The sequence below is a fragment of the Nomascus leucogenys genome, chromosome 12 (assembly GCF_006542625.1).
Source record: "Nomascus leucogenys isolate Asia chromosome 12, Asia_NLE_v1, whole genome shotgun sequence".
Taxonomy (NCBI): domain Eukaryota; kingdom Metazoa; phylum Chordata; class Mammalia; order Primates; family Hylobatidae; genus Nomascus; species Nomascus leucogenys.
In genome coordinates this window covers 3,947,782-3,971,766 of record NC_044392.1, presented here as the reverse complement: position 1 = coordinate 3,971,766, position 23,985 = coordinate 3,947,782, and the positions used below count along the sequence as shown (strand labels likewise).

Sequence of the window (23,985 nt, the reverse complement as noted above, 5' to 3'; positions counted from 1 at the left end):
CTTCTGTATATTGTTTTTGCATACTTCCATTCATGGCGCATTATTTTCTGGTGTATTTTATCATTTTGGATTGGTGTTCAGATATGGTAGGGCTTTTAGAAATGGAACTTCCATGTGGCCTGACTTGAGGAAACATCCCTCAAGAATAATTTTCTGTCAGTCTCTTCCAGGTACCCTAAGGTTCGCATTAGCCAAGGACTCTTTATTACGTTAATTTCTCAGGTTGGAGGTATGTGGACATTGCAAGGAGTAGAAAATTGAACCCTAGGCTGGGAGGAATGGCTCACACCTGTAATCCCAGCACTTTGGGAGGCTGAGGCGGGTGGATCACCTGAGGTCAGGAGTTTAACACCAGCCTGGACAACATAGTGAAATCCCATCTCTACAAAAATACAAAAATTAGCTGGGCATGATGGTGGGTGCCTGCAATCCCAGCTATTTGGGAGACTGAGGTGGGAGAATAGCTTGAACCCAGGAGGAAGTGGTTGCAGTGAGCCGAGATCACACCATTGCACTCCAGCCTGGGTGACACAGCAAGACTCCATCTCAAAAAAAAAAAAAAAAAAAAAAAAGAAAAGAAAAGAAAAAAAGAAAATTGAACTCCATACCATGTAGAGCAGTGGTTACCAAATCTCAGGTGAGGCATTTTTCCTCCTACTAGAACCAGGGCTGAGAGAGACGGATAGTGTACTGGCTTTATGCAGGAGTCTCAGTTTAACCTCCTCAGGTGGGCCCAAAGCCTGTGCCTTATTCCTACATCATCATTAAAAGCCAACCCCTTGTTACCAAAAGCAGGACAACAAAAAGCATTGGTAGGCCAGGCACAGTGGTTCACGCCTGTAATCCCAGCACTCTAGGAGGCTGAGGCGGGTAGATCACTTGAGGCCAGGAATTTGAGACCAGCCTGGCCAACATGGTGAAACCCCGTCTCTACTAAAAATACAAAAAATTAGCCGAGTGTGGTGGTGCACACCTGTAATCCTAGCTACTCGGGAGGCTGAGGCACGAGAATTGCTTGAACTCGGGAGTTGGAGGTTGCAGTGAGCCAAGACTGCACCACTGCACACCAGCCTGGGTGACAGAGTGAGACTCTGTCTCAAATAAAAACAAACACAACGACAAAAAAGTGTTGGTACCCACACATTCATTTTAGTTTTAATTTCCTCTTTAGTTTTGTTGTCTTTATTTTTAGCTCAGTGCTACACTTGAAAAGTTGCTTGTAAAAATTTACCCAGCATTTCTTTATTTTTTTGTCTTCAACTTTTATTTTAAGTTCAGTGGTACATGCACAGGATGTGGTTTGTTACGTAGGTGAACACGTGCGATGGTGATTTGCTGCACAGATCATCCCATCACCTAGATACTAAGCCCAGCATTCATTGGCTATTCTTCCTGATGCTCTCCCTCCCCAGCACCCCTCACAGGCCGCAGTGTGTGTCGGTCCCTCCTATGGTGTCCGTGTGTTCTCATCATTCACCTCCCACTTATAAGTGAGAACATGCGGTGTTTGGTTTTCTGTTCCTGTGTTAGTTTGCTGAAGATAATGGCTTCCAACTCCATCCATGTCCCTGCAAAGGACATGATCTTATTCCTTTTTATGGCAGCATAGTATTCCATGATGTATATGTACCACATTTTCTTTATTCAGTCTGTCATTGAGTGGTGTTTAGGCTGATTCCATGTCTTCGTTATTATGAATAGTGCTGTAATGAACATACACATGCATGTGTCTTTATAAAAGAACAATGTATATTCCTTTGGGTATATACCTAGTAACAGGATTGCTGTTTACCCAGTATCTCTATCTGCTTTGTATAGTGAGTTTTCTCAGGTTCTCTCATTAGCTATTTTGTGATTTTGTATATGCTCTTCTCTTTTCCTGGATTACTCCCAATATCCACTTATACTTTAGGCTCCATTTCTTCTGAATCCTCTGGTAAATTAGATATTCTTCTTCTTCTTTCTCATGGGGAAATTATTTTCCTTCATAGCATTTTTATATTTTGTGATCTTACATGCTTATTTAACTTCTGCTTTCCCATTAGACTCTCAGCTCCTCATAGACAGAGACCAGATCTGTTTTGTTTTCTACTAATTCCCAGAGCTTAGTACAATGCTTAGAACATAACAGGGCCTCTGTAAGTTTTTTTTTTTTTTTTGAGACGGAGTCTTGCTCTGTCGCCCAGGCTGGAGTGCAGTGGCACAATCTTGGCTCACTGCAAGCTCCACCTCCCAGGTTCACGCCATTCTCATGCCTCAGCCTCCCGAGTAGCTGGGACTACAGACGCCCGCCACCACACCCGGCTAATTTTTTGTATTTTTAGTAGAGACGGGGTTTCACCGTGTTAGCCAGGATGGTCGTGATCTCCCGACCTTGTGATCCGCCCACCTCGGCCTCTCAAAGTGCTAGGATTACAGGCGTGAGCCACCGCGCCCAGCCTCTGTAAGTATTTGTTGAATGAATAGTCATGATATTTAGGAATACCACATGTCATTACAGTCGTGTATGTGATATTATGTTAGTCAAAGTACTTTTAAGTATGGTTTCCAAAAGCTTGCTACTTGCCTGTGTTAAGACTGTGCTAGTCTCTGTTCTGGTCAACCTTTTAATGAATGATTGGATAATGACATGTATGGACTGTGTCAGAGAATTATACAAGCTTTTTCCCAGTCAAGACTCTTGGTTGAAAGCAATAGAAATGGACTCTGATTAATTGAAACAGAAAAGGAATTTAATTGAAAAGGTATTATATAACTTGTACAACTGATGGGAAGATGGAATTAGGTTTGAACAGGATCCAAGAAAGGAAAAAAGCCCAGTTGCTATAGTTTGAATGTTTGTGTCCCCTCTAAAGTTTGTGTTGAAACTTAATCATCAATGTGATAATATTAAGAGGTGGTAATTAAGGTAATTAAGTCATGAAAGCAGAGCCCTCATGAATGAGATTAGCAACCTTATAAAGGGCTAGAGGGAAATATCGCCCCCCCCCCACTTTTGCCCTTCTATCCCTTCTGCCATGTGAAGACACAGTGTTTGTCCTCTCTGAAGGGTGCAGCAGCAAGGTACCATCTTGAAAGCAGAGACAGGGCCTTGCCAGATACCAAATCTGCCAGGTTAGACTTCTCATTCTCTAGAACTACGAGCAATGAATTTCTATTCCTTGTAAATTACCTACTCTCAAGTATTTTGTTATGGCAACACAAATGGACTGTGACAGAAGTTGGTATGAGAAGTGGGGCATTATGATAACAAATACCTAAAAGTGTGGAAGCAGCTTTGGAACTGAGAAATGGGTAGAGGCTGGAAGGAAGAGACTGGAGGTGTATGCCAGAAAAAGCCTAGATGATCCTGAACAGAGCATTAATCACCATGAATGGTAATTTTGGTGAGGGCTCGGAAGAAGAGAGCTGTAGAGAAAGCCTAAATCTTCTTAGAGACTGAGTGGTTGTGAACAGAATGTTGGTAAAAATATGGGTAGTATGCTGGGTGCTGTGGCTCACGCCTGTAATCTCAGCACTTTGGGAGGCCAAGGCAGGAGGCTCACTTGAGCTCAGGAGTTTGTGACCAGCCTAAGCAACATAGGGAGACCCTATCTCTACAGAAATAAAAAATTTTCCAGGCTTGACGGCGCATGCCTGTGGTCCTAGCTACTTGGGAGGTAGAGGTGGGAGCATCACTTGGGCCCGGGAGGTCGAGGCTGCAGCGAGCCAGGATTGCACCACTGCAGTCCAGCCTGGGTAACAGAGCAGGACTCTGTATATAAAAAATAAAGTAAAATATGAGTGGTAAAGGCGATCCTGATGAGGTCTCAGATGGAAATGAGGAAATGTGTCATTGGAAACTGGAGGAAAGACCATTCTTGTTACAAAGTGGCAAAGAATTTAGCTGAATTGTATTCCTGCCCTACTGCTTTGTAGAAGGCAGAACTTAGGAGCCATGAACTAGGATATTTGGCAGAAGAAATCTAAGTGTTCGGGGTGCTGGATGATTTATCTTGAATGCTTATAGTAAAATGTAAGAAGAGAGAAATGAATTAAAGATGGAATTTATAATCAAAAGGGAAGCAGAATTTAAGCCTTTGGAAAATTTTCAGCCTTGCTGTGTACAGAATAAAAAAGCAAGTTCAGGAGAGAATACCAACGGGGTAGCCAAGCGAATGTTTGATAAGGAGATTAGCACAGATGAAAGGGAGCCAGATGCTATTCATCAGGATAAAGAATGACCCCAAAGGCATTTTGGAGATTTTTGAGGCTGCCACTCCCATTATAGTTCCAGAGCGCCAGGGCCTTGAGAACCGAATGGTTTCAAGGGAAGGGCCCAGGGCACCCACGGTACCTCAGGACTCACTGCCCAGTTATGCCTTCAGTTTCTGCTCCCCAAATTCTGGTACAGTGCTCCTTAACCACCTGAGCTGTGGCTCAAGTGGGCCCAGGTATGGCTTGAACTACCGCTCTGGAGGGCACAAATGGCAAAACTTGGCAATGTTTGTGTGGTGCTAACTCTGCAGGTGCACAGAGTGCACAAGCTGTGGAGGCATGGCTACTTCCACCTAGATTTCAAAGGATGCTTCAAAGAGCCTTGCCAATGCCTAGTGACCATGGGAGTGGGGCCACCCCAGAGTCCCCACTAGGGTAATACCCAGCAGAGCTGTGAGGTCAGAGATACTGCAGACAGCCCCCACTTGGGCAATGCTTCATAGAGCTTTGGAGGCAGGGCTGCCCCCGAAGATCCCAGACCTGTAGAGCCACCAGCCACCAGCATGCAACGTCAGCCAGGGAGAGCCACAGGCACCTAACTCCAACCCTTGAGAGCTGCTGTCTGGGCTGTGCTCAGAGAAGCCATGGGGGTGGGGCTGCCTGGAGCCTTGGGGGTCCAACCCTCATCTTACTGTGTCCAGAAGGTGGGACAGACATGGAGTCAAAGAAGATTATTCTTTTTCTTTTTTCTTTTGAGATGGAGTCTTGCTCTGTCGCCCAGGCTAGAGTGCAGTGGCGCAATCTTGGCTCACTGCAATCTTCACCTCCTGGGTTCAAGCAATTCTCCTGCCTCAGCCTCCTGAGGAAGATAATTCTCTTATTGAACTGGATCCCCATTTGCCCCATTTTATTATAACACCTAACACCTCCCCCGCAGCTGCCAGCCTGTCCCCACTCCTGGTCCACTGATGTACCCTACTTTCCTTTCCTTTTGGGTTCCTTTTTGGATTACAGATGCGCGCCGCCATGCCTGGCTAATTTTTGTATTTTTAATAGAGACGGGATTTCATCATGTTGGTCAGGCTGGTCTCAAACTCCTGATCTCATGATCCACCTGCCTCGGCCTCCCAAAGTGCTGGGATTACAGGCATGAGCCACCGTGCTTGGCCAAGAAGGTTATTCTTAAGCCCCAAGATTAAATGCTGTTTGCCTTGCTGGGTTTTGTACTTAACCTGAGACCTGTTACCCTTTTCTTCTTTTCTGTTGCTCCCTTTTGGAATGGGAATGTCTGTCCTATGCTCGTTATACCTTTGTATTTTGGAAGCACATAACTTGTTTGATTTCACAGGCTCACAGCTAGAGGAGAATTTGCCTCAGGATGAATCATTTCTTTGAGTCTCACCTATATCTGATTTGGACTTTAGACTTTTGAGTTGATGCTGAAATGAGTTAAGACTTTTGGGGCTACTGGAATGGAAGGAAGATATTAGGTTGGTGCAAAAGTAATTGCGGTTTTTGCTATCACTTTTAATGGCAAATATTTTACATGTGAGAAGGACATGAATTTTGGGAGTCAGGGGCAGAATGCTGTGGTTTGAATGTTTGTGTCCCCTCTAAAATTCATGTTAAAACTTAATTGCCAATGTTGTATTAAGATGTGGGGTAGGGCCTTTAGGAAGTAATTTAAGTCATGAGAGCAGAGCCCTCATATATGGGATTAGTGACCTTATAAAGGGCTGGATGGGACTAGCTAGGCCCTCCTTTTTTGCCATTCCATCCCTTCCACCATGAGAGGATACAGCATTCATCCTCTCTGGAGGATACTGCAGCAAGGAATCATCTTGGAAGCAGAGACCAGGCCCTCACCAGCCATTGAACCTGTTGGTGCCTTGATCTTGCCTTCCCAGCCTCCCAAACTGTGAGAAATAAATATTTGTTTTTTTTTTTTTAATAAATTACCCACTTGCAGGTATTTTATTATAGCAGCACAAACTGGCTAAGACACCAGCCAAGATTCATACCATCATGGACATAGTTTGCTTAGAATTCCTATCTGATGATGCTGTCACTGGACACGTTCTGCTCTGTTCTTGGATTCTGTAGTCCCTGCTCACTCACTGTCATAATACTGGGCTTATCTTTACCTTCCTTGTGTCTTTGCAGCACTTTCTGGAGGGTCCTGGGTGGAAGCATCTGGTTGGCTGAACTTAAGTCATGGGCTTGCCCTGCTTGCTAGGTTTTGGTACAAAGGTACTGCCTCTTCACTTTGGCTGCCATGATGGAAGACAGAATCTGCCTTCAATTGATCTTAGGACATTCTCCTCAATAGGAAGGGATTCATATGTCTGTTCAGAGACAGCTGCTAACCCCAGGGAAGATAATTCTCTTATTGAGCTGGATCCCTATTTGCCGCATTTTATTATAACACCCAACACCTCCCCTGCTGCTGCCAGCCTGTCCCCACTCCAGGTCCAGGGATGTAGCCTACTTTCCTTTCCTTTTTGTGTTCCTTGCCTGTGTCTCATGCAGTCTGTTAGAATTCATTTCTAATGTGGCTGTGGATAGGGTAGATCTCCTATGTTCTTCTTCATATTCTTTGAAAAACAAAAACAAAAGCAAAAATCTCATAGACTTTACTGTCTTGAAAGAGTTTCCTGCTGAGTCCTGTCAGAATCTCTGAATTCACTTTAATTAAATTCTACAAACTTTAATGAACTCATTTCCCTGATTCAGAAAATAGTTGCTCTTTGTAGGAATTCCCTGATTCTGAGCACTGGGGATGCATAGTTCAGACCCTAAAAGACCTAGAAACCCATCATATAAAATTCCTTGGTCCATTTTTTTTTTTTTTTTACTCTTTTTAAAGCCTTTCAGATGTTGAGAAGCTTGGGGCTTTTTCACTTTTTGGCATAGTAAATATTATTATTATTATATATTTTTAAGACAGAGTCTCTCTCTGTTGCCTAGGCTGGAGTGCAGTGGTGTGATCTCAGTTCACTGAAGCCTCTGCCTCCTGGATTCAAGTGATTCTCCTGCCTCAGCCTCTTGAGTCGCTGTGATTACAGGCATGAGCCGCCATGCCCAACTAATTTTTGTATTTTTAGTAGAGGCGGGGTTTCACCATGTTGGCCAGGCTGGGCTCGAACTCCTAACCTCAAGGGATGCACTCGCCTCGGCCTCCCAAAATGCTGGGATTACAGGTGTGAACCACCGTGCCCGGCCACCATAGTAAATATTAAAGAATTGTATAGACAGAGTTAAAAACATCGTGGAATGTTTCAAATATGTGAATGTTAAGTGCTTTTTAAACAGACATGCTAAAACACAATTGTATGTATAATCTTATTTGTAAATAATGTCAAAAATCCCATTGATATTGCTGTTGGGTTGGTAGAGTTCCTGGTCTTGGCCTGTCCCTTGTTATCTCTATTCTAGGTATGTCTGGCTCTGACACACCCTGCTGTCATCTGCTCAGTCCTTCTGGAGGCCTTTCTAGAGATGGCAAACCATCTGGGCTCCCTATCCTTGGTTCTGTCCTTGGCAGGACTGACCACCATAGGATAAGGCTGGTCCTTCCCATTGCTAAAGCTTGGCTTTCCCACCTGTTACCCTAACCTAATGCCTGGATGTCACCTCTTGGAAAGCATTATGGACCCTGTGCTGAACTTGACTTCCTTTGTCTGCCTTTCATGGGAATTCACCCTCCCTTTACACAAGAGTTCCTATTTTTGGTTTTAGAGATTCCTCTGGGTCATCACTGAGCTGAACTGATGGAGGTTCCTTGAAATCAGCAAATGGCCTAGATAATCAGGCCTCCTAACCTCAGCCTTCTGTGATGCTTTGCTTTTCTATTTCCCTCTGCGGGGTTGGGTGGAGCAAGGGATATAGTCTTTTAGAAATAGTATTTTTCACTTAACAAAGACCTCAAACCAAGGAATAAGCATAATCTCTACCAGGGAATGCCACTTAATTGCATTAAGCTTCTTAGATTTATCAGATGAAGGATAAACCTGATTTATCAAAACCAGAGTGGCTGATATTCTGGTTGACAAAATCCAGATTTAAGAGGATAGTTCTTGTTAGTTGGATCAATGAGCTGAAGTGGATATGATGACATTTAATTGGTACAGATGTCATATTTGTCACTTTCATTGCCCAAATTCCCAATTACATAAACTCATATTTAGTAATAGCTTAGTGGCATCCCACTTATAAAAGTCTCAGGGGTTTTAGTTGGAAGTATATCCAATTTACTATAAAACTAGCATAACCTTAGTTATAAAACATCTTCACATGGCATACACAGATGTCAAGGAACAATTTTACTTAGGGCTTTTGTAAGTGTGATGAGATAAGGATGCCTGAATACCTAATTCAAATAAGCATTTTTTTTTTTTTTTTGGTGAAGAAGTCTAAATTACTAAGAGAGATTTACGACAAAGAGAATTTGAATAGACAGCTAGTTGCTGAAGACAGTGAAAAAGTTTTTGAAGAATGACATATAAGAAAGACACTGAATCCAGTTGGCTTTACAGGCAAGTAACGTATCCAAACTTTCAAGGAATTATGCTATTAAAATGATTGCAGGCCTGAGTATAGGATTCCATATTGAAAATTGTGTTGCTCAGGATTTTGAAGGCATTGTTCCACCGTCTTGTAGCTTCCAGTGTTGTTACTGCAAAGTCTGTTGTCACTCTGATTCTTGAGCCTATGTGTGAAACTATGTTCTTCTCTGGAAACTTGTAGGCTCATCTCTTTGTCTCTGGCATTCTGAAAATTTTCAGTAGAGTGGACCTATACTCATCCATCGGGCTGGGCACTCAGTGGCTCTCTCAATCCAGAGATTATTGAATTTTCTTTGATTATTTACATTCCTATTTTTTCTGCTCCTCTTTTCTGAAGCTTTCATTAGACCTTCTGGACTTGTCCTCAAATCATTTTTTATATTTTCTACTGTTTGTATCTTTGTCTTTTATTCTAGTTTCTGGGGAATTGCTTCACTATCTTCCAGCTTTTCTATTGAAGTTTTCAATCCTGCTGTCATACTTTTACTTTCCAATACCTTGGTTTTGTCATTGTTGTTCTCTATGTAGCTGTTTCTTAGAGTATTATCTTATTTCATGGCTGCAATACCCTCTTTATCATATCAGAAAGATATGATAAAACCTTTCTGAATAAAGTAATAATAGTTTTAAAAATATTCTATTCTCCATGCATAATCTCTCTTTTCTCTGGAAAGCTTTATTCTGATTATTTTAGACTCTTTCATATAAGACGATTTTCTCAAATGCCTGGGATCCTCACCCATGTGCTCATATTTAAAAGAGGGTCACTAAAACGCTGTCTGACCAAAAGAGAACCCTACTGTAAACTATGGACTTTGGGTGATAATGATGTATCAATGTAGGTTCATCAAGTGTAACAAACGTACCTCTCTGGTGGGGGATGTTGACAGTGAGGAGGCTGTGCATGTGGGAAGTGGGCAGAGGATATAAGGAAAATCTCTTTATCTTCTGCTCAGTTTTGCTGTGAACCTAAAAATATTCTAGAAGAGTATTTTTGAATATTTAGAAGATAAAGTCTGTTTAACAAATACAAACAAAACATTTGTTTTGGACACTCTAACCATTGCAGTAAGCAAATAAAAACCCAACTTAATGGGAAAAAAAAAAAAAAGCTGTTTGGACGATCTGTATTCATGGTTAGGACTTCCTGACTGTAATTTTCATTGTGTGGCCATCTCGCTGTCTATTTCCTTGGAGAGGCCCTGGTGCCCATATCTTTAGGTTTTTTCTTTTGGATCTGTCAGATCCACTGGCAAGACTCTTCCAAACACTTGCATAGAAAATACATACCTGGCTTCCAGGATTCTCAAGAAAAGTAAAAGTAACAAAAGGAAAATGGATTCTACCAGATAGTAAAACTGTATTACATGCAGGGTGTGGTGGCTCACGCCTGTAATCCCAGCACTTTGGGAGGCCGAGATGGGTGATTGCTTGAGCTCCGGTGTTTGAGACCAGCCTGGGCAGCATAGTGAGACCCCCGTCTCCACACAAAAATACAAAAATTAGCCACGCATAGTGGTGTGTGCCTGTGGTTCCAGCTACTGGAGAGGTTGAGGTGGGAGGCTGGCTTGAGTACAGGAGGTGGAGAAAGCAGTGAGCCAAGATCGCACCACTGCACTCCAGCCTGGGCAACAGAGCTAGATCCTATCTCAAAACCAAAGCAAACCAAAGCAAACCAAACCAAAGCAAAGCAAACCAAACCAAACCCCAAAAAGATTGTGTTAGAAAGCTACATTAATGAAAAGAGTGGTAGTATCACATAAATTGACAGATTAACGGAACAGGATTATAGGTAGTCTATAAAACGTAGTCTGTTACACGTATAGTGAAGCTGTTATCACAAATTAGTATAGGAAGGATTATCCAATAAGTGCTGACAAAACCATTGATTATTTGGGGGGAAAAGTTAGCACTTCACCTTATATGCTAAAATTAGGTTGTTTGTTCATGCTTTGTCTTTTGTTCAATAATTATTTGTCTCCTATTATGTTCAAGCCAGGTTAAAGTATAAAATTAAAAATAATATTGAAAAGGGGATAACAGTGTAAGCCTAAAGTTACTGGAAAGGAAAAAAAATCCATAAATTTGACTACATAGAAATTAAAAATACCTGCAGACAAAGGAACAAAATAATACAGAAAAATTTTTATAACATATGCCGGATAAAGGGTTGATATCCTGTATCTATAAAGAGTTTATATAAGTTGATCAGAAAATAGTAAAACCTGATAGAAAAATGGGCAAAAAACATTCATAGAACAAACATAAGTGCTGAAGAAGTATACGTTAAAAAATCTACCCTCACTAGCCAGGCATGGTGGCTTATGCCTGTAATCCCAGCACTTTGGGAGGCCGAAGCAGGTGGATTGCTTGAGTCCAGGAGTTTGAGACCAGCCTAGGCTACATGGTGAAACCCCATCTCTACAAGAAAATGCAAAAATTAGCCCGGCATGGTGGCATGCACCTATAATCCCAGCTCCTAGGGATGCTGAGGCACAAGAATTGCTTAAGCCTGGGAGATGGAGGTTGTAGTGAGTCGAGATTGTACCACTGCACTCCAGCCTGGGAAACAGAGTAAGACCTGCCACACACACACATAGAAGTCTACACTCACTAGTAATCAGGCCTCACTCATTGAAACGTGATACCATTTTTTCCCTGTTTAATAATTAATAATAGGCAAAGGAATTTAAAAATTACAATAATGCTTATATGTGTACCTTGAAATGAGCACTTTCATGCAATGCTATTGAACGAATGAGTAATTTTTTTCTGGGAAGCAGTTTGGCAGTCTATATCAAAAACAACCCTGAACAACAAATATATCAAGCCCCTTCCTCCTTCTTCAGAGCCTTGAAAGTGCTATTCCGTCTACCTGGAATGCTCTTCCCCATCTCTTCCTAGATCATTCCTTCTCACCTTTCAGGCTTTCTGAAGCCCACCTCCTGCAGGCAGGCTTCCAGTGACCTCAGGCTAGATCAGATTCTCTGTCTTTTTTTTTTTTTTTTTTTTTGCCTGATCCATCAGCCAGTGTTTTGGGAGCCAATTTTGGGGAGAAGGCAGAAGGACCCACTGTTCATATGTAAACTTCCACTGAATTCCTCTGTTTTATTTATGGTGCTACTACCCTCAATTATGCCTGGCATTTCTCGATTTTTTTTTTTTTTTTTTTTGAGACAAGGTCTCGCTCTGTTACCCAGGCTGGAGTGCGAGTAGCTGGGAATACAGGTGCGCACCACCACGCCCGGCTAGTTTTTCTATTTTTAGTAGAGATGGGGTTTCACCATGTTGGCCAGGCTGGTCTCGAATTCCTGACCTCAGGAGATCCTCCCGCCTCCACCTCCGTCCTGGGGTTACAGGTGTGAGCCACACCGCACCCGACCACATTTCTCTGTTTTATCCTCTCCAGAGAATAAACCTCCACCTCTTCACAGAGTTGGGAAGGTGTGGTCACCTAGCTGTTCAGTGCGGGGACGGAATCCCTGGGCTGGGTGTTTTCAGCTCCACCCCCATTCCCACTCAGAGGGAGTTTGTGCTTTCATTTCTTGTAATTTGTGCTTTTCTGTGTTTCTGAGTCACTCACAATGAATCACTTTCACAATCAGATAAAAGCCCCTAAATTTTCTTTATTTAAAATTTCCTACTTTGTGACCCAGTAATTTTACTTCTTGGAATATCTTTTTCTTTTAAGGAAATAGAAATTTGGAAAACATTTAGGTACAGACATCTGCATCACAGTACAATTTATAATAGAGGATGATTAGTTGCAAACATCCTAAAAATCCAGTATCAGGGTCATGGTTGAAGCAGGCACTGAGAAAGCCTTTAAGTGGTATTTCCAAAAATATGTTCTTAACGACATGGGAAAAAACTTATGATTTATCATAAAATGAAAAAAGCATAATATAAAATTGTAGGTGTATCTTTACTAAGATTTTATTTTAAAATATGCATGGAAGAAGGCTGGAGGGAATTACTTCTGAATATTAACAGTTGTTACCTCTGGATGGTGAGATCTCATTCACTGTTTACAGTGATCATGCATTATCTTTATAATTCAAAAGAATTTATATATATGTAAAGGAGGAGAAAATAAAAAAAATTATATTCTTAGGTTGCATTAAGAGAGGTAGAAGTTTTAGGGCAAGAGAGGCAATAATCTGGATTTGGACCAACTGGAGTGTCATGTCCAGCATACAGGGAGGGTGGCACGTGTTAAGAGGAAATTAGGCCAGGTGCAGTGGCTCACGCCTGTAATCCCAGCACTTTGGGAGGCCGAGGTGGATGGATCACTTGAGGTCAGGAGTTCAAGACCAGCCTAGCCAACATGGTGAAACCCCATCTCTACTAAAAATACAAAAATTAGCCAGGCGTGGTGGTGCACACATGTAATCCTAGCTACTGGGGCGGCTGAGGCACAAGAATTGCTTGAACCCAGGAGGCAGAGATTACAGTGCGCTGAGATCATGCCACTGCCACTGCACCCAGCCTGGGCAACAGATGGAGACTTTGTCTCAAAAAAAAAAAAAAAAAAAAAAATAAATAAATAAATAAAAAAAAGAAGAAAGAGGAAAGTAAACAAATTGCAGGTTGGCCAGAGACTTCTGGAAATTAGGATTATCTGGAGGAATGGGTGGAGAGCAGGCTCAGGCTGGATCTGGTGGCTGTCTGTATGTGGCTGCACTACTGTTTGGGAAGGACAGAACTGAGTGTCCTGTGGCTCTGGGATCAGAGCCAAGGCTGGAGAGAGATTCTTAAAGGTGGAGAGAGATGTTCTGACATCTCTCTGACATCTGATGGATACCTCTTCCTGCAAACGTCAATAGTCATGCTGAGGTTGGTGTGAAAACGAAGAATCCCTAGTCAAGGAACTGGAGGTGATAGAACCATGAGGCTGGCAAGCCAGTGGCCAGTGAGCCAGCATGTTAGATTGGGAAGAAGTTTTGACATCACCCAGCTTGACAGCCTTGTTTATGTGCAGCCCGTGATGTTCTCATGCTCCCATCGGTCATAGATAAGATGACCTTGGGTTATGCAAAATTCCCAGTGCACTCCACATAACCCCATCCCCGTCTTTCCTACTCAGGAAGGCAATGTGAATTTAAGTGACTGGAATTAATCTTATTGTAGAAACAACCTTGACTTTTTTCTGATTCATGAGTTTCAGATCAATGATCAGTGACAGGTTACCACACACAATGCTCCTCATACCTATTGTCACATACGTGTTTCTCATCCAACTCTTTCATTTCACAATGGGGAAATTGAGGCCTAGAGAAGGGAAAGAGCTATAGTCAAGCGTGTATGAGAGGTGTGAGGTAGGAGCCAAGTCTCCTAACTCCAAACGATGGCTCTTTCTCTAACTGAGAGCCACCAGCTGTCAACTTAGATTTTGGTTGGTGGCAGCAAGGGATAGGCTGGTGAGAGGAAGAAGGAAACAAAGGAAAAGAAAGGTGTGAACCTGCTGTGTTTCATCCTAGTGACATCGCCAAGGAGATGCCTGCGTCCAACAAACCTAGAATTCTCCAGAGCCCCCTGCCTGACCAGTGCTTGGAGGTGAGGTGGGGATACGAGGGTGGTCGTATGGGTTGAATGGTACCTCCTGCCAGATATATTGAAGTTTTAACCCCTAATAGCTCAGAATGTAACCTTATGTGGAAATAAGTTCTTTTCAGAGGTAATCAAGTTAAATCGAAGTCATTAGGGTGGGTCCTAATCCAATATGAGTGATGTCCTTATAAAGAGGGGAACATTTAGACACAGAGACACAGGTAAAGGGAGAACACCAGGCAAAGATGAAGGCAGAGATGGGAGTGATGCGTCTAAAACCCAAGGAGCACCAAAGATTGCCAGCAAAACACCAGAGCTGGGAGAGAGGCCTGGAGCAGTCTCCCTCACAGCCCTCGGAAGGAACCAGCCCTTCGGATATCTTGATCTCAGACTTCTGGCCTCCAGAACTGAGAATCAGTTTCTGTTGCTTAAGCCGTGCAGTCTGGGGTACTTTGGTACAGTAGCCTTGGCAAGGGAATACAGGTGGGATGGGGCTTACAGCCGCTCTTCTCTGCATAAAGTCTTCACCATATCCCCAACCCAAATGGTGTGATCCCAGCCCCATGACACTGTCCTCACTCTTAAATCCCCAGCCCCTATGTGCTTGTGTTTGTGTGGCCACCAGTCTAGGACCCAACTTGTTTTGCCAAAGGTCCAAGTTCCTGAGCCCCAGCCTGACCCCGGCTCTGACACCAAGCTCAGAGTGGGTGAGCTTTGAGGGAGGGGAAGGATGCCATCTGTGCTCACTGAACCCTTTCTTCTCCTACCCTTCCAAAGTAGGAAAGGTTGGGGATAACAGAAACACCAAACCAGGGCTCTCAAACCCCTCAGGTGATGCTGGCTCTAACACTGGCTTCTAACCTGCAGCCTCTGGCCTCTCACCCTGGCTGGAGGAGAATCTCTTAGACAAGGACCTCAACTTCCAGTGGTCATGGACTTCCAGTATGTGAACAGCCTCCTTTTTGAGGCTTTCAGGATTGAGCCCAGCCTCACTCAATCAAGCAGTGGTTCAGATCCCTGAGAGGCAGAGGTCATTGCTGGAGACTAGCTGGAGAAGTCAGAGAGCGCTTCCTGGAGGAAGAACCTATGTTAGTCTGGCTGAAAGGTGTGAGCTTGATTTTACTGCATGACTACTGAGCCAGGCACAGTCACATACTTTCACTTATTTGGTTTCCTGTCAGTTGTGAGGCAGGTAATGTTATTTGCATTTTAGAGATGAGAAAACTGAGACTCAGAGAAGCGAAATGATCGACTCTAGACCACAGCATTTAAATTCAGGGCCCTCTGGTGACAAGCTCATCTCACTCTTCTGCACTAAGGCCTTTTCCAGGGTCCGGTAGTATTTAAAGGATTTGTGGAGTTTCGAAGTGTGGGGGGCAGGGACACTGCATGCTGACACAGGGGCAGGGTGGGAACATACTGGGTGAATCTGGGAGCCATGAGGAAGCTGGCCTGATCTACTTCAGCGATTCAGAGGGAACAATGGGGACCACAGCTGGAAGAGGAAGAGGGTCGTAATTTATTAGGCTGAGCATTCAGACTCGCTGGGTAAGCAGCGAGTGAGCGAGTGAGCTCTGGATGAGGGGTATGGAGCTGGTGTTTTCAACACCCATCCTGATGGGAGAGGGGCCAACTTGCCAACCTGCTGTAAAGGCATCGTGGCTCTCAAGGAGAAGCATGTGGCCACATCAGATAGACCCCCTTTCCTTCTTCAACCCTAGCCCCAGATGCTCCTGGGAAGGGAGGACAACCAGCTTGCCTCTGAGGGTCACTACTTCGTGCTGTCCCCTACCTGGGTCGCCTCCACATAGGTCAATTCTGCCAGCAGTGGGCCCATCTTCAGCCACACCTCCTGTATCTAGATGGCTCATCAGGACCTAAGTGCCCCCTCAGCCTGTCAATCCCTCCTCTGACTTTGCACAAGCAGTTTTCTCCGCTTGAATGCTCAGTGTTCTCTTTCCCTCCCCAGTGAACTCCTAGTCAAGACCCAGTTCAATTGTTCATTTTGTTTCTGCAGCCTTTGTGGCTCATTGGCAAGATCCAGTCTCTTCCGCTTCTGTACATTGCCATTGTCCTCACTGAGGTCTGGGTGCATGGAGAGCAGATAGGAAGCAGATCCTTCAGTTGCTTCTCCTGGTGGGCAGACTAGAAAGGGCCAAGGTAGGAAGGACTAGTGACCTAAACCTCCCTTCCCAAATACCAAGGATGAGGATGAGGTGGGATGAGTGCAGGGCCCGTCTGAACTGGACTGTGAAGGGCTTGGCTGGCAGGCACGCTTGGAGAGCAAACTATCCAGTAAGGAAGCACTTTGCAGGCGGCAGTGTGGCCAGGGCGACGATGGACATGGGGGAGGCAGGGCAAGGACATTTATGCTTTGACCACTGATTAATGCACTGGAGCAGTGGGGATGAAAAGAAGATAGTGTCTGAGGCATTTCAAAAGGCATAGCATTTAGGAATCAGGGCTGTTGGTGGCAGAAGGTATGAGTTTGAGGGTTCAAGTTGTTGGCTGGAGTTAGGGGTTATAGAGACCAAAGAGATTATACAGGACCAAGAAGTAAAGGAAGCCTGGGCAAAAGAACTCTATCCCCCCACCCCCCAGCACATCGTGATAGCATCAATACACACCTACTTGTGATCAAGTCCTGTTTATTTCAGAAGTATGAACAGTAGAACTAGGAAGGAGTGATGAAAACAAGGCACCAGTCCACTTGACAGGGCCAAATCCGGCACAAGCTCTGTCTGTGCAATCAAGGCTGACCCAGCAGCCTCAATCCGCCTTTTCTTGTGAGGAGAGGGTTTGAGGACAACCTGTGCACAGGTAACTGTTCCATAGGGTGAGGTTGGGGTAAGTTGGCTCTGGGTCCCTCTGGATCAGCTGCAAAAGGCCAGAGGGCCCCCAATACCCTTGGCCAAGAGCATCCCATGCTGACTCTGTCTGTGCTCAGGCAAAGCCACATTCTGGAGAGGAAGCCATAGTGCCTGGTGGGCACCAGGAAGGCCTCAGGTGTTCAAGAACAACTTGCAACGAGGCTCCATGGTCAGCAAGCATCTGCTTCCCCAGCCCAGTCATCTCTGCAGAGCCTTCCAGGAGGGGGCAGGGGGCATCCCAGGCAGCCAGACTTCTCAGGACCCCTCTGTTGGGTGTCATAAGCCCCAGGCCTCTATACATACTGCTTCTTAGAAGCAGAGCTGCTGGGACGACTGGGGGATTTTGGGCCATTCTGAGGGGGTGGGTCCAGGAAGAGAGGGGGCCTGGAAGAAGCCAGCCTCTCCTCTGTGGTCAGGTTGGCCCAGTTCTGCTCGCTGGATGAGAGCCCATTGTAGGTGGGGCATGGTGGGGATGAGGGCCCCTGGCCCACGGGGAGGTAGAAGAAGACCTGGTCCGTGTAAGGGTCTGAGGAGGTGCCCTGAGTTGGGGGTGCGTCTTGGCCCTGCCGTGCCCTCATCCCCCGGCTGAGGCAGCGACACAGCAGATGCACCAACTCCAGCAGGTTAAGCACCAGGGAGATGAGTCCAACCACCAACATGAAGATGATGAAGATGGTCTTCTCCGTGGGGCGAGAGACAAAGCAGTCCACGAGGTAGGGGCAGGGTGCTCGCTGGCACACAAACACGGGCTCCATGGTCCAGCCGTACAGGCGCCACTGGCCATAGAGGAAGCCTGCCTCTAGCACACTCTTGCAGAGCACGCTGGCCACATAGGTGCCCATCAGCGCTCCACGGATGCGCAGGCGACCATCTTCCGCCACCGAGATCTTGGCCATCTGACGCTCTACGGCCGCCAGCGCCCGCTCCACCTGTGGGTCCTTGGCCGGCAGTGCCCGCAGCTCCCCCTCCTTCTGCCGCAGCCGCTCTTCTCGCCGAGACAGGTAAATGACATGGCCCAGGTAGACCAGGGTGGGCGTGCTGACGAAGAGGAACTGCAGCACCCAGTAGCGGATGTGGGAGATGGGGAAGGCCTGGTCATAGCAGACGTTGGTGCAGCCTGGCTGGGCCGTGTTACACTCGAAATCTGACTGCTCATCACCCCACACTGACTCGCCGGCCAGGCCCAGGATGAGGATACGGAAGATGAAGAGCACCGTCAGCCAGATCTTGCCCACCACGGTCGAGTGCTCCTGGACCTGGTCCAGCAGCTTCTCCAGGAAGCCCCAGTCACCCATGGCTCCCGGGCCTCCGTCTGCAAGGAGACAGAGCACGTCAGCGTGTCAGCATGGCATCCTTCTCGTTCGCCTAGCAACAAGCCTGTGGGGAGGTCTGCCACGCCCGTTCTACCTACAAAGAAACGCAGGCTCAGGAAGGAGAAGGACTGGTCTGGAGGCTCCCACTCAGCAGTGCAGGCAGGACCCAAAGCAGATCTTTGGATGATGGCTGCCAACCTCTTTGTATGGTCTCATTCTGCTTTGGCTAAGGTCCCTGCCTAATCAGACATCTATGTCCCTCTTGTCCCCGAGCCACTGCCCCAGGATGGACACAGGCCAAGGAAATCTGGGTGGAGTTGAAGCTCCTTTGCCTATGGGAACAGAATTTGAGGAACTTATCCAAAGTTGTGCAGCTGGGCTAAGCCCTTCCTCCCTTTTGCCCAAGGCTGGCTACCCCCAGACAGTGGGAGCTGGTTCTGATGGTAGAGGGGTTATCTTCTGCTTCTTAGGGGGCTCAAAGCCTCACGTCCCTGTTCCCCGCTTCATATCTTACCTAGCTGGCTTCACTCTAATCTTTGAGCCTGCAAGGGCTGGGAGGCGGCAGGGGTTTTAGGAGCTGAAGGCAGCATCATCCTTTAGCTCCGCCGGGCAGCAATAATGACCACCTGCCACTTGAGGAGGGACACTTGGTCCTGTCTTCTTCCTCCACCTCCACTCCCACCCTCTTCCACCTCCAAAGCTGATGCTGGCAAATTCTAGACTCTTGAAAGGAATTGTCATTGCAGGGTGAGGCACGGGCCACAAAGTTCCCAAGGGGGAGCTGCCTCTTCCCAAGTGCAAAGCTGTTTAGAGCTAGGCTCTGGAAGCGGCCCTGGGTTCAAATCTTGCCTTTCAGTAACTGCGGCCCCTTGGATAAGGAACAACCTCTGGGCGCCTCGGTCTCCTCCACGGTAGAGTGGAAACAATAGTATTCCTACCGCCTCGGGTTGTTACAAGGATTCCATGGAAAGAGGGTGGGAGCCTGGCCAAGGCCACCTGGGTGAGCGCGGCTCTGTCGCGGCGGGCGTTCCGCAGCAACCCCCGTCCCGGCCTGGGAGGACCCAAGACTCCGCCCGGCCTCCCGCGAGCAGGTGGCGCTCCCGGTCCCCTCCTAGCCCCCGACTCACCGCCTGCCTGCCGGGCGGCCCAGGTGGAGGTGGGGACGATGGCCGGAGCGACGCCCGCGGGAGCCCTGCTGGACCGCACGAGCGGCGGGGCGCCTTAAATAGCGCAGAGGGGCGGGGTGGGGGCAGGAAATGCGACGGGGAGGGCGGCGGGCGCTGGAGAGAGGGCGAGGGCGGGGACTGGGAGGTGCAGACTCCCTAAACCCACTCCGGGGAGGTGGGCCTGTGATTTGCGGTGGGGAGGGGCAGGAGGGGCTGACCTACCCTTCCTTTCCTCTGTTCTCTCTCCACCGGGTATTCCAGACGGTAAACTCTCCTGTCGTTTCTTTGGCCGGGGAAGGGGAATTCTCCCAGCCCAGGATCTCTCAGGGTGGCTGGATTTGAAAGGGTTGCAGTAAGGGCTGTTGATCTGGGCAACTGGCCTGGGGGGCTGTGAGGGGTGGGCGGATGGGGATGGGGTGTGGGGACCACTCATTTGCTAGGTGGCTGGCCCTAGTGTGCCAGGATGAGGCAATCAAGGCTAATTACGGCGTGTGAAGCTCCAGTGGGGGACAGGGGTTGTAATCCACCTTCCAGCCTACGTGGTGGAGCTGGGGTCTCTACCCACACCCAGCCCACGTTCTTCCAGAATTCTCAAACATCCCCATGCCTGGGCAGGCTACACAATCAGAGGCCATTAAGCAATTCCCATGGACTCCTTGAGACTGGGGGTGGGGGAACCACCTGACCTTTAGCTTGGACCCCATTCTTATGCCTCTAAATGGTGGCTGGGTGGTGCGGGGGACATCCATAGGAATGAAAGGGCTGTGCGGAGCCTGCTGTCATGCATTCAGGCATCACAGGTGGATGAACATCAGTGAGTGTCTGCTGGGCTGCAGACGCTGCTTGGGGACCCAGGGATACCCTGAGGAACAAGCCAACCCTGGTCTCTGGCCTCCTCCCTCACTGGCTGGTGCAGGGATGGAGCATATCAGCCCTTGGATAACGGTAAGATAATAAATGTGGGAAGTTCTCCTGAGAGGTACAGGGTGATTCCCAGGGGACTTGGTTAGGAACATTTCCTGAAGGAGAGGAAATGCTTTTCCCCCTCCATTAGCCAAGTGGAAGGGAAGAGCATTCTAGGTAGAGGGGCGGCATGGGTGTGGCTCCAGGGCCTGGAGCTGTGGGGTTCTGAGACTGTGGCCACTGCCCTCGGAGTGCTGAGACTTTGTTGGTGGCTGAGCCCAGGAGTTGAGACTTTGCTGTTGACTCCTGCACCCTTAGGCAAGTTACTCAAATCCCTGTGCCTCAATTTCTTCCTCTACAGAATGAGGATAGTGATAGTATCTGCTTTGTGGGGTTGATGGCATACAGTGTGATCAAAGCACATAGTGTAATAGTGGTACATAAAGTTTTTCAAGTGAGTGGTGGCTAAAAACATTGTGATACTGTAACAAAAAGGGTCTGTGGGTTGTTCTTAGAGGGTGGTAGGGGCTGGCGCAGCTGAGGACAGGGAAGGTGGCAGGGGCTGTTGAGGCCTGGGGCTGGTGGCACAGAAGTCCCTGTTTCTCCACAACAAGATTTAGTCCTTGGATTCCCTGGGCCCCAGGGCTGGGTCCCTGAGGGTTCTGTCTTCGGGTCCAGCACGAGGACATCTCTGGGGACATGCAGACCTGAGAACTTCAGGGCTAGCTGCCCTGGGGGATCCGGCTGGGCTGGCTTCCCCTCTAGGCCTCTCCCTCAGGGCCAGGCTGAACTGAGTCTCCTGGATTTCTGAAGCTAACAACTGCCCCACTTAGCTCTGACCCTTGGGGGCATGAGAACCGAGGCCCCTGGAGGATGGTTCTCACCACGCCCCCACTGCAGCCTCTGCTCACTACCGAGTTTTCCTCTCTTGGGGCTGGGCCCAGCTCTCCCAAAGCCTTTCTGATTCAGTATACTGGGAAGGAGGGAAGAGCCAGTGGAGGGCTGGGGAGTGACGTCAAGGCGGCCCTCACCCTGCTCTGACCCCTTCCTCAAGGGCTTTGGAGATTTGAATAACTCGGCCTCTTCCCCAGAGGACGAAGAAGCTGGGATCAACCAAGACAACAGTTACCACAACCTGGCCATTCCACCTGGAAATGTCCCTGGAATCACATGCTTCCCTGCATTCCCATTGCCCTGGTCCTGTTCAGGCTGCCGCCACCTCAGTGGCCTCCCAGCTGGTCTCTTGGCCTCTAGCCCCACCCTTCCAACTCAGCCTCCACACTTCCCTAGAAATCTGACCAACATCGCCCTGCTGAAAAGCCATCTATGGCTCCCTATCACCTTTTGGGTAAGGCCTAGGCTCCCCAACCTCCAGTCCCTGGCCACTTCTCCAGCCTTACCCCTCACCCTTCTCGCTGTGACCCAGCCAGGTCTCACTGATGGGGTTCTCTGTGCGCTCTTGCCTTTGTCCATACTGTTCCCTCTGCATGGAGCACCCTCACATGCTGAACGCTGTGAATCAGGGCTTTTCTCAGTTGTTACCTTCTCCCATAAGTCCCCTTGCTGGCCCCCTCTGTGCTAGGTGTACCTTTGTGCTCTCAGCAGCTCAGCCACTACCTATGGTGCTTTGTTTTTGTTGTTATTTAAAAATTTTTAATTGTGTTAAAAGGCAGCTACCATAAAATGTATCATCTTAAGGATTTTAAGTGTACAGTTCAGTAGTGTTGAGTATATTCTCGTTGTTGTGCAACAGATCTCCAGAACTTTGTCATCTTGCGAAACTGAAACTCTGTCTCTAGTAAACCACTCCCCTTTCCTCGCTTTCCCCATTCCCTGGTACATGGTCTACTTATCTTTATTCTCCTTTCCTCCATTAGACTGTGGGCCCCTTGAGGGCAGGCAGCTGGGTCTTTATATCTCCACCACCTAGCAGGGCACCAGATCTGTATATAAATTTGTTAATTCAACAAGTATTTAGTTTGTTGCAAAAGTAATTGTGGTTTTTGCTATTAAAAGCAATAGTTACTAAGCACCTCCTATGTGCTGTGGGGCTATCCTAGACAGTGGAGATAACCAGGGAACAACAACAAAAAAATCCCTGTCCTCGGAGATTTTACATTCTAGCAAAATGTAGAACACGTTAGATGGTGATGAATGCTCTGGGGGAAATGAAGTAAGGAGGAGTGAGAGTGCAGGGTGGCAAGTTTCAATTTCTTTTTTTTTTTGAGATGGAGTCTTTGCAGTGGTGCGATCTTAGCTCACTGCAACCTCCGCCTCCCAGGTTCAAGCGATCCTCCTGCCTCAGCCTTTCAAGTAGCTGGGACTACAGGCGCATGCCAGTACGCCCAGCTAATTTTTGTATTTTTAGTAGAGACGGGGTTCCACTATGTTGGCCAGGATGGTCTCGATCTCTTGACCTCGTGATCCACCCGCCTCGGCCTCCCAAAGTGCTGGGATTATAGGCTTGAGTCACTGTGGCCGGCCTCAATTTCTAGTAGGAGAGGAGAGAATGCCTCACTAAGCAGCTGACATTTGATGCAAGCCCTGAAGGCAGGGAGGGAGCCCCGTGGCTATCTGGGGGCACAGCATTTCAGATAGAGGGAACCTAGGATGCAAAGGCCCTGGGGAAGGAGTGTGCCTGGTGTTTCCTGGCTTGGGGGACAGCAGGAGGTCAGTGTGATTGCAGCAAGTGAGCAAAGAGAGGTGAGTTTAGAAAGGCAACAGGCGAGATGTGGTTGGGGCAGATCTTGTGGGCCCTTGAAGGCCTGTGTAAGATGTCTTTGGAGGTTTGGGACAGAGGAGTGACATGGCCTGACTTAGGTTTTGACACAATCACCCCAGCTGCTGTGCTGGGAATAGACTACAGGGGCGGGTGACAGACAGACATCCCCCTTCAACGTAGGACTTGCTGTCTAGCGGTGTGGAGCCTGACCAGCTGACTGCCTCCACCTATCAGCACTTCCAGGTGTTCTTCTGCTGTCTAGGTGGCCATGTTCTTTTTGGGGTGGCCTCAGGCCATGACTAAACCAGGGGGTGGTCAACTCCTCGCCATTGCTGTCTGGTGCAGAACTGCCCGCATGGGACACGTCTTGTTGCTCAATCCTGCTTCCTCCCCTTTACACTTATAGGAGTCACTCCCCGGTGCACCCTCTTAGCCCTTCCTCAGAGTCCACTTCCCAGAGCCAGGGGCAGGAAGCGAGAGATGGAAGCAGTCATCCCGGGGAGAGATGATGTGCTGTCAGTTTGGGTGGCTGTAAGACTGAGTAGTTTAAACAACAAACATTCATTTCTCACAGTTGGGGAGCACAGGAGTCCGAGATCCAGGTGCCAGCATGGTCAAGTTCTTGGCGAGGGCCATTTTCTCTTTGTATCCTCACATGGAGGAGAGAGAGAGAGATCATCTCTTTCCTGTCTCTTCTTA

General features: G+C 47.4%; 1 protein-coding gene across 2 annotated transcripts; it reads right to left on the bottom strand.

The window, feature by feature from the left end:
- Nucleotides 1-16,943: 16,943 nt before the first annotated feature.
- On the bottom strand, nt 16,944-19,732 carry GJA4 (gap junction protein alpha 4). Of its 2 annotated transcripts, none has more exons than XM_004089742.3 (2): nt 19,623-19,732; nt 16,944-18,589 (listed from the first exon to the last, which is right to left on the bottom strand). In XM_004089742.3, the coding sequence occupies exon 2, from the start codon at nt 18,475-18,477 to the stop codon at nt 17,476-17,478; it is 1,002 nt and encodes a 333-aa protein (XP_004089790.1). In that variant the 5' UTR covers nt 18,478-18,589; nt 19,623-19,732; the 3' UTR covers nt 16,944-17,475. The 2 variants fall into 2 exon arrangements, with proteins under 2 accessions (XP_004089790.1, XP_003276459.1); XM_003276411.3 differs by having other exon boundaries at nt 16,944-18,494; nt 19,623-19,688.
- Nucleotides 19,733-23,985: the final 4,253 nt, after the last annotated feature.

Bases quoted from the DNA above. Each gene is read 5' to 3' on its own strand.
- GJA4 (XM_004089742.3), bottom strand. From the start codon at position 18,477: ATGGGTGACTGGGGCTTCCTGGAGAAGCTGCTGGACCAGGTCCAGGAG.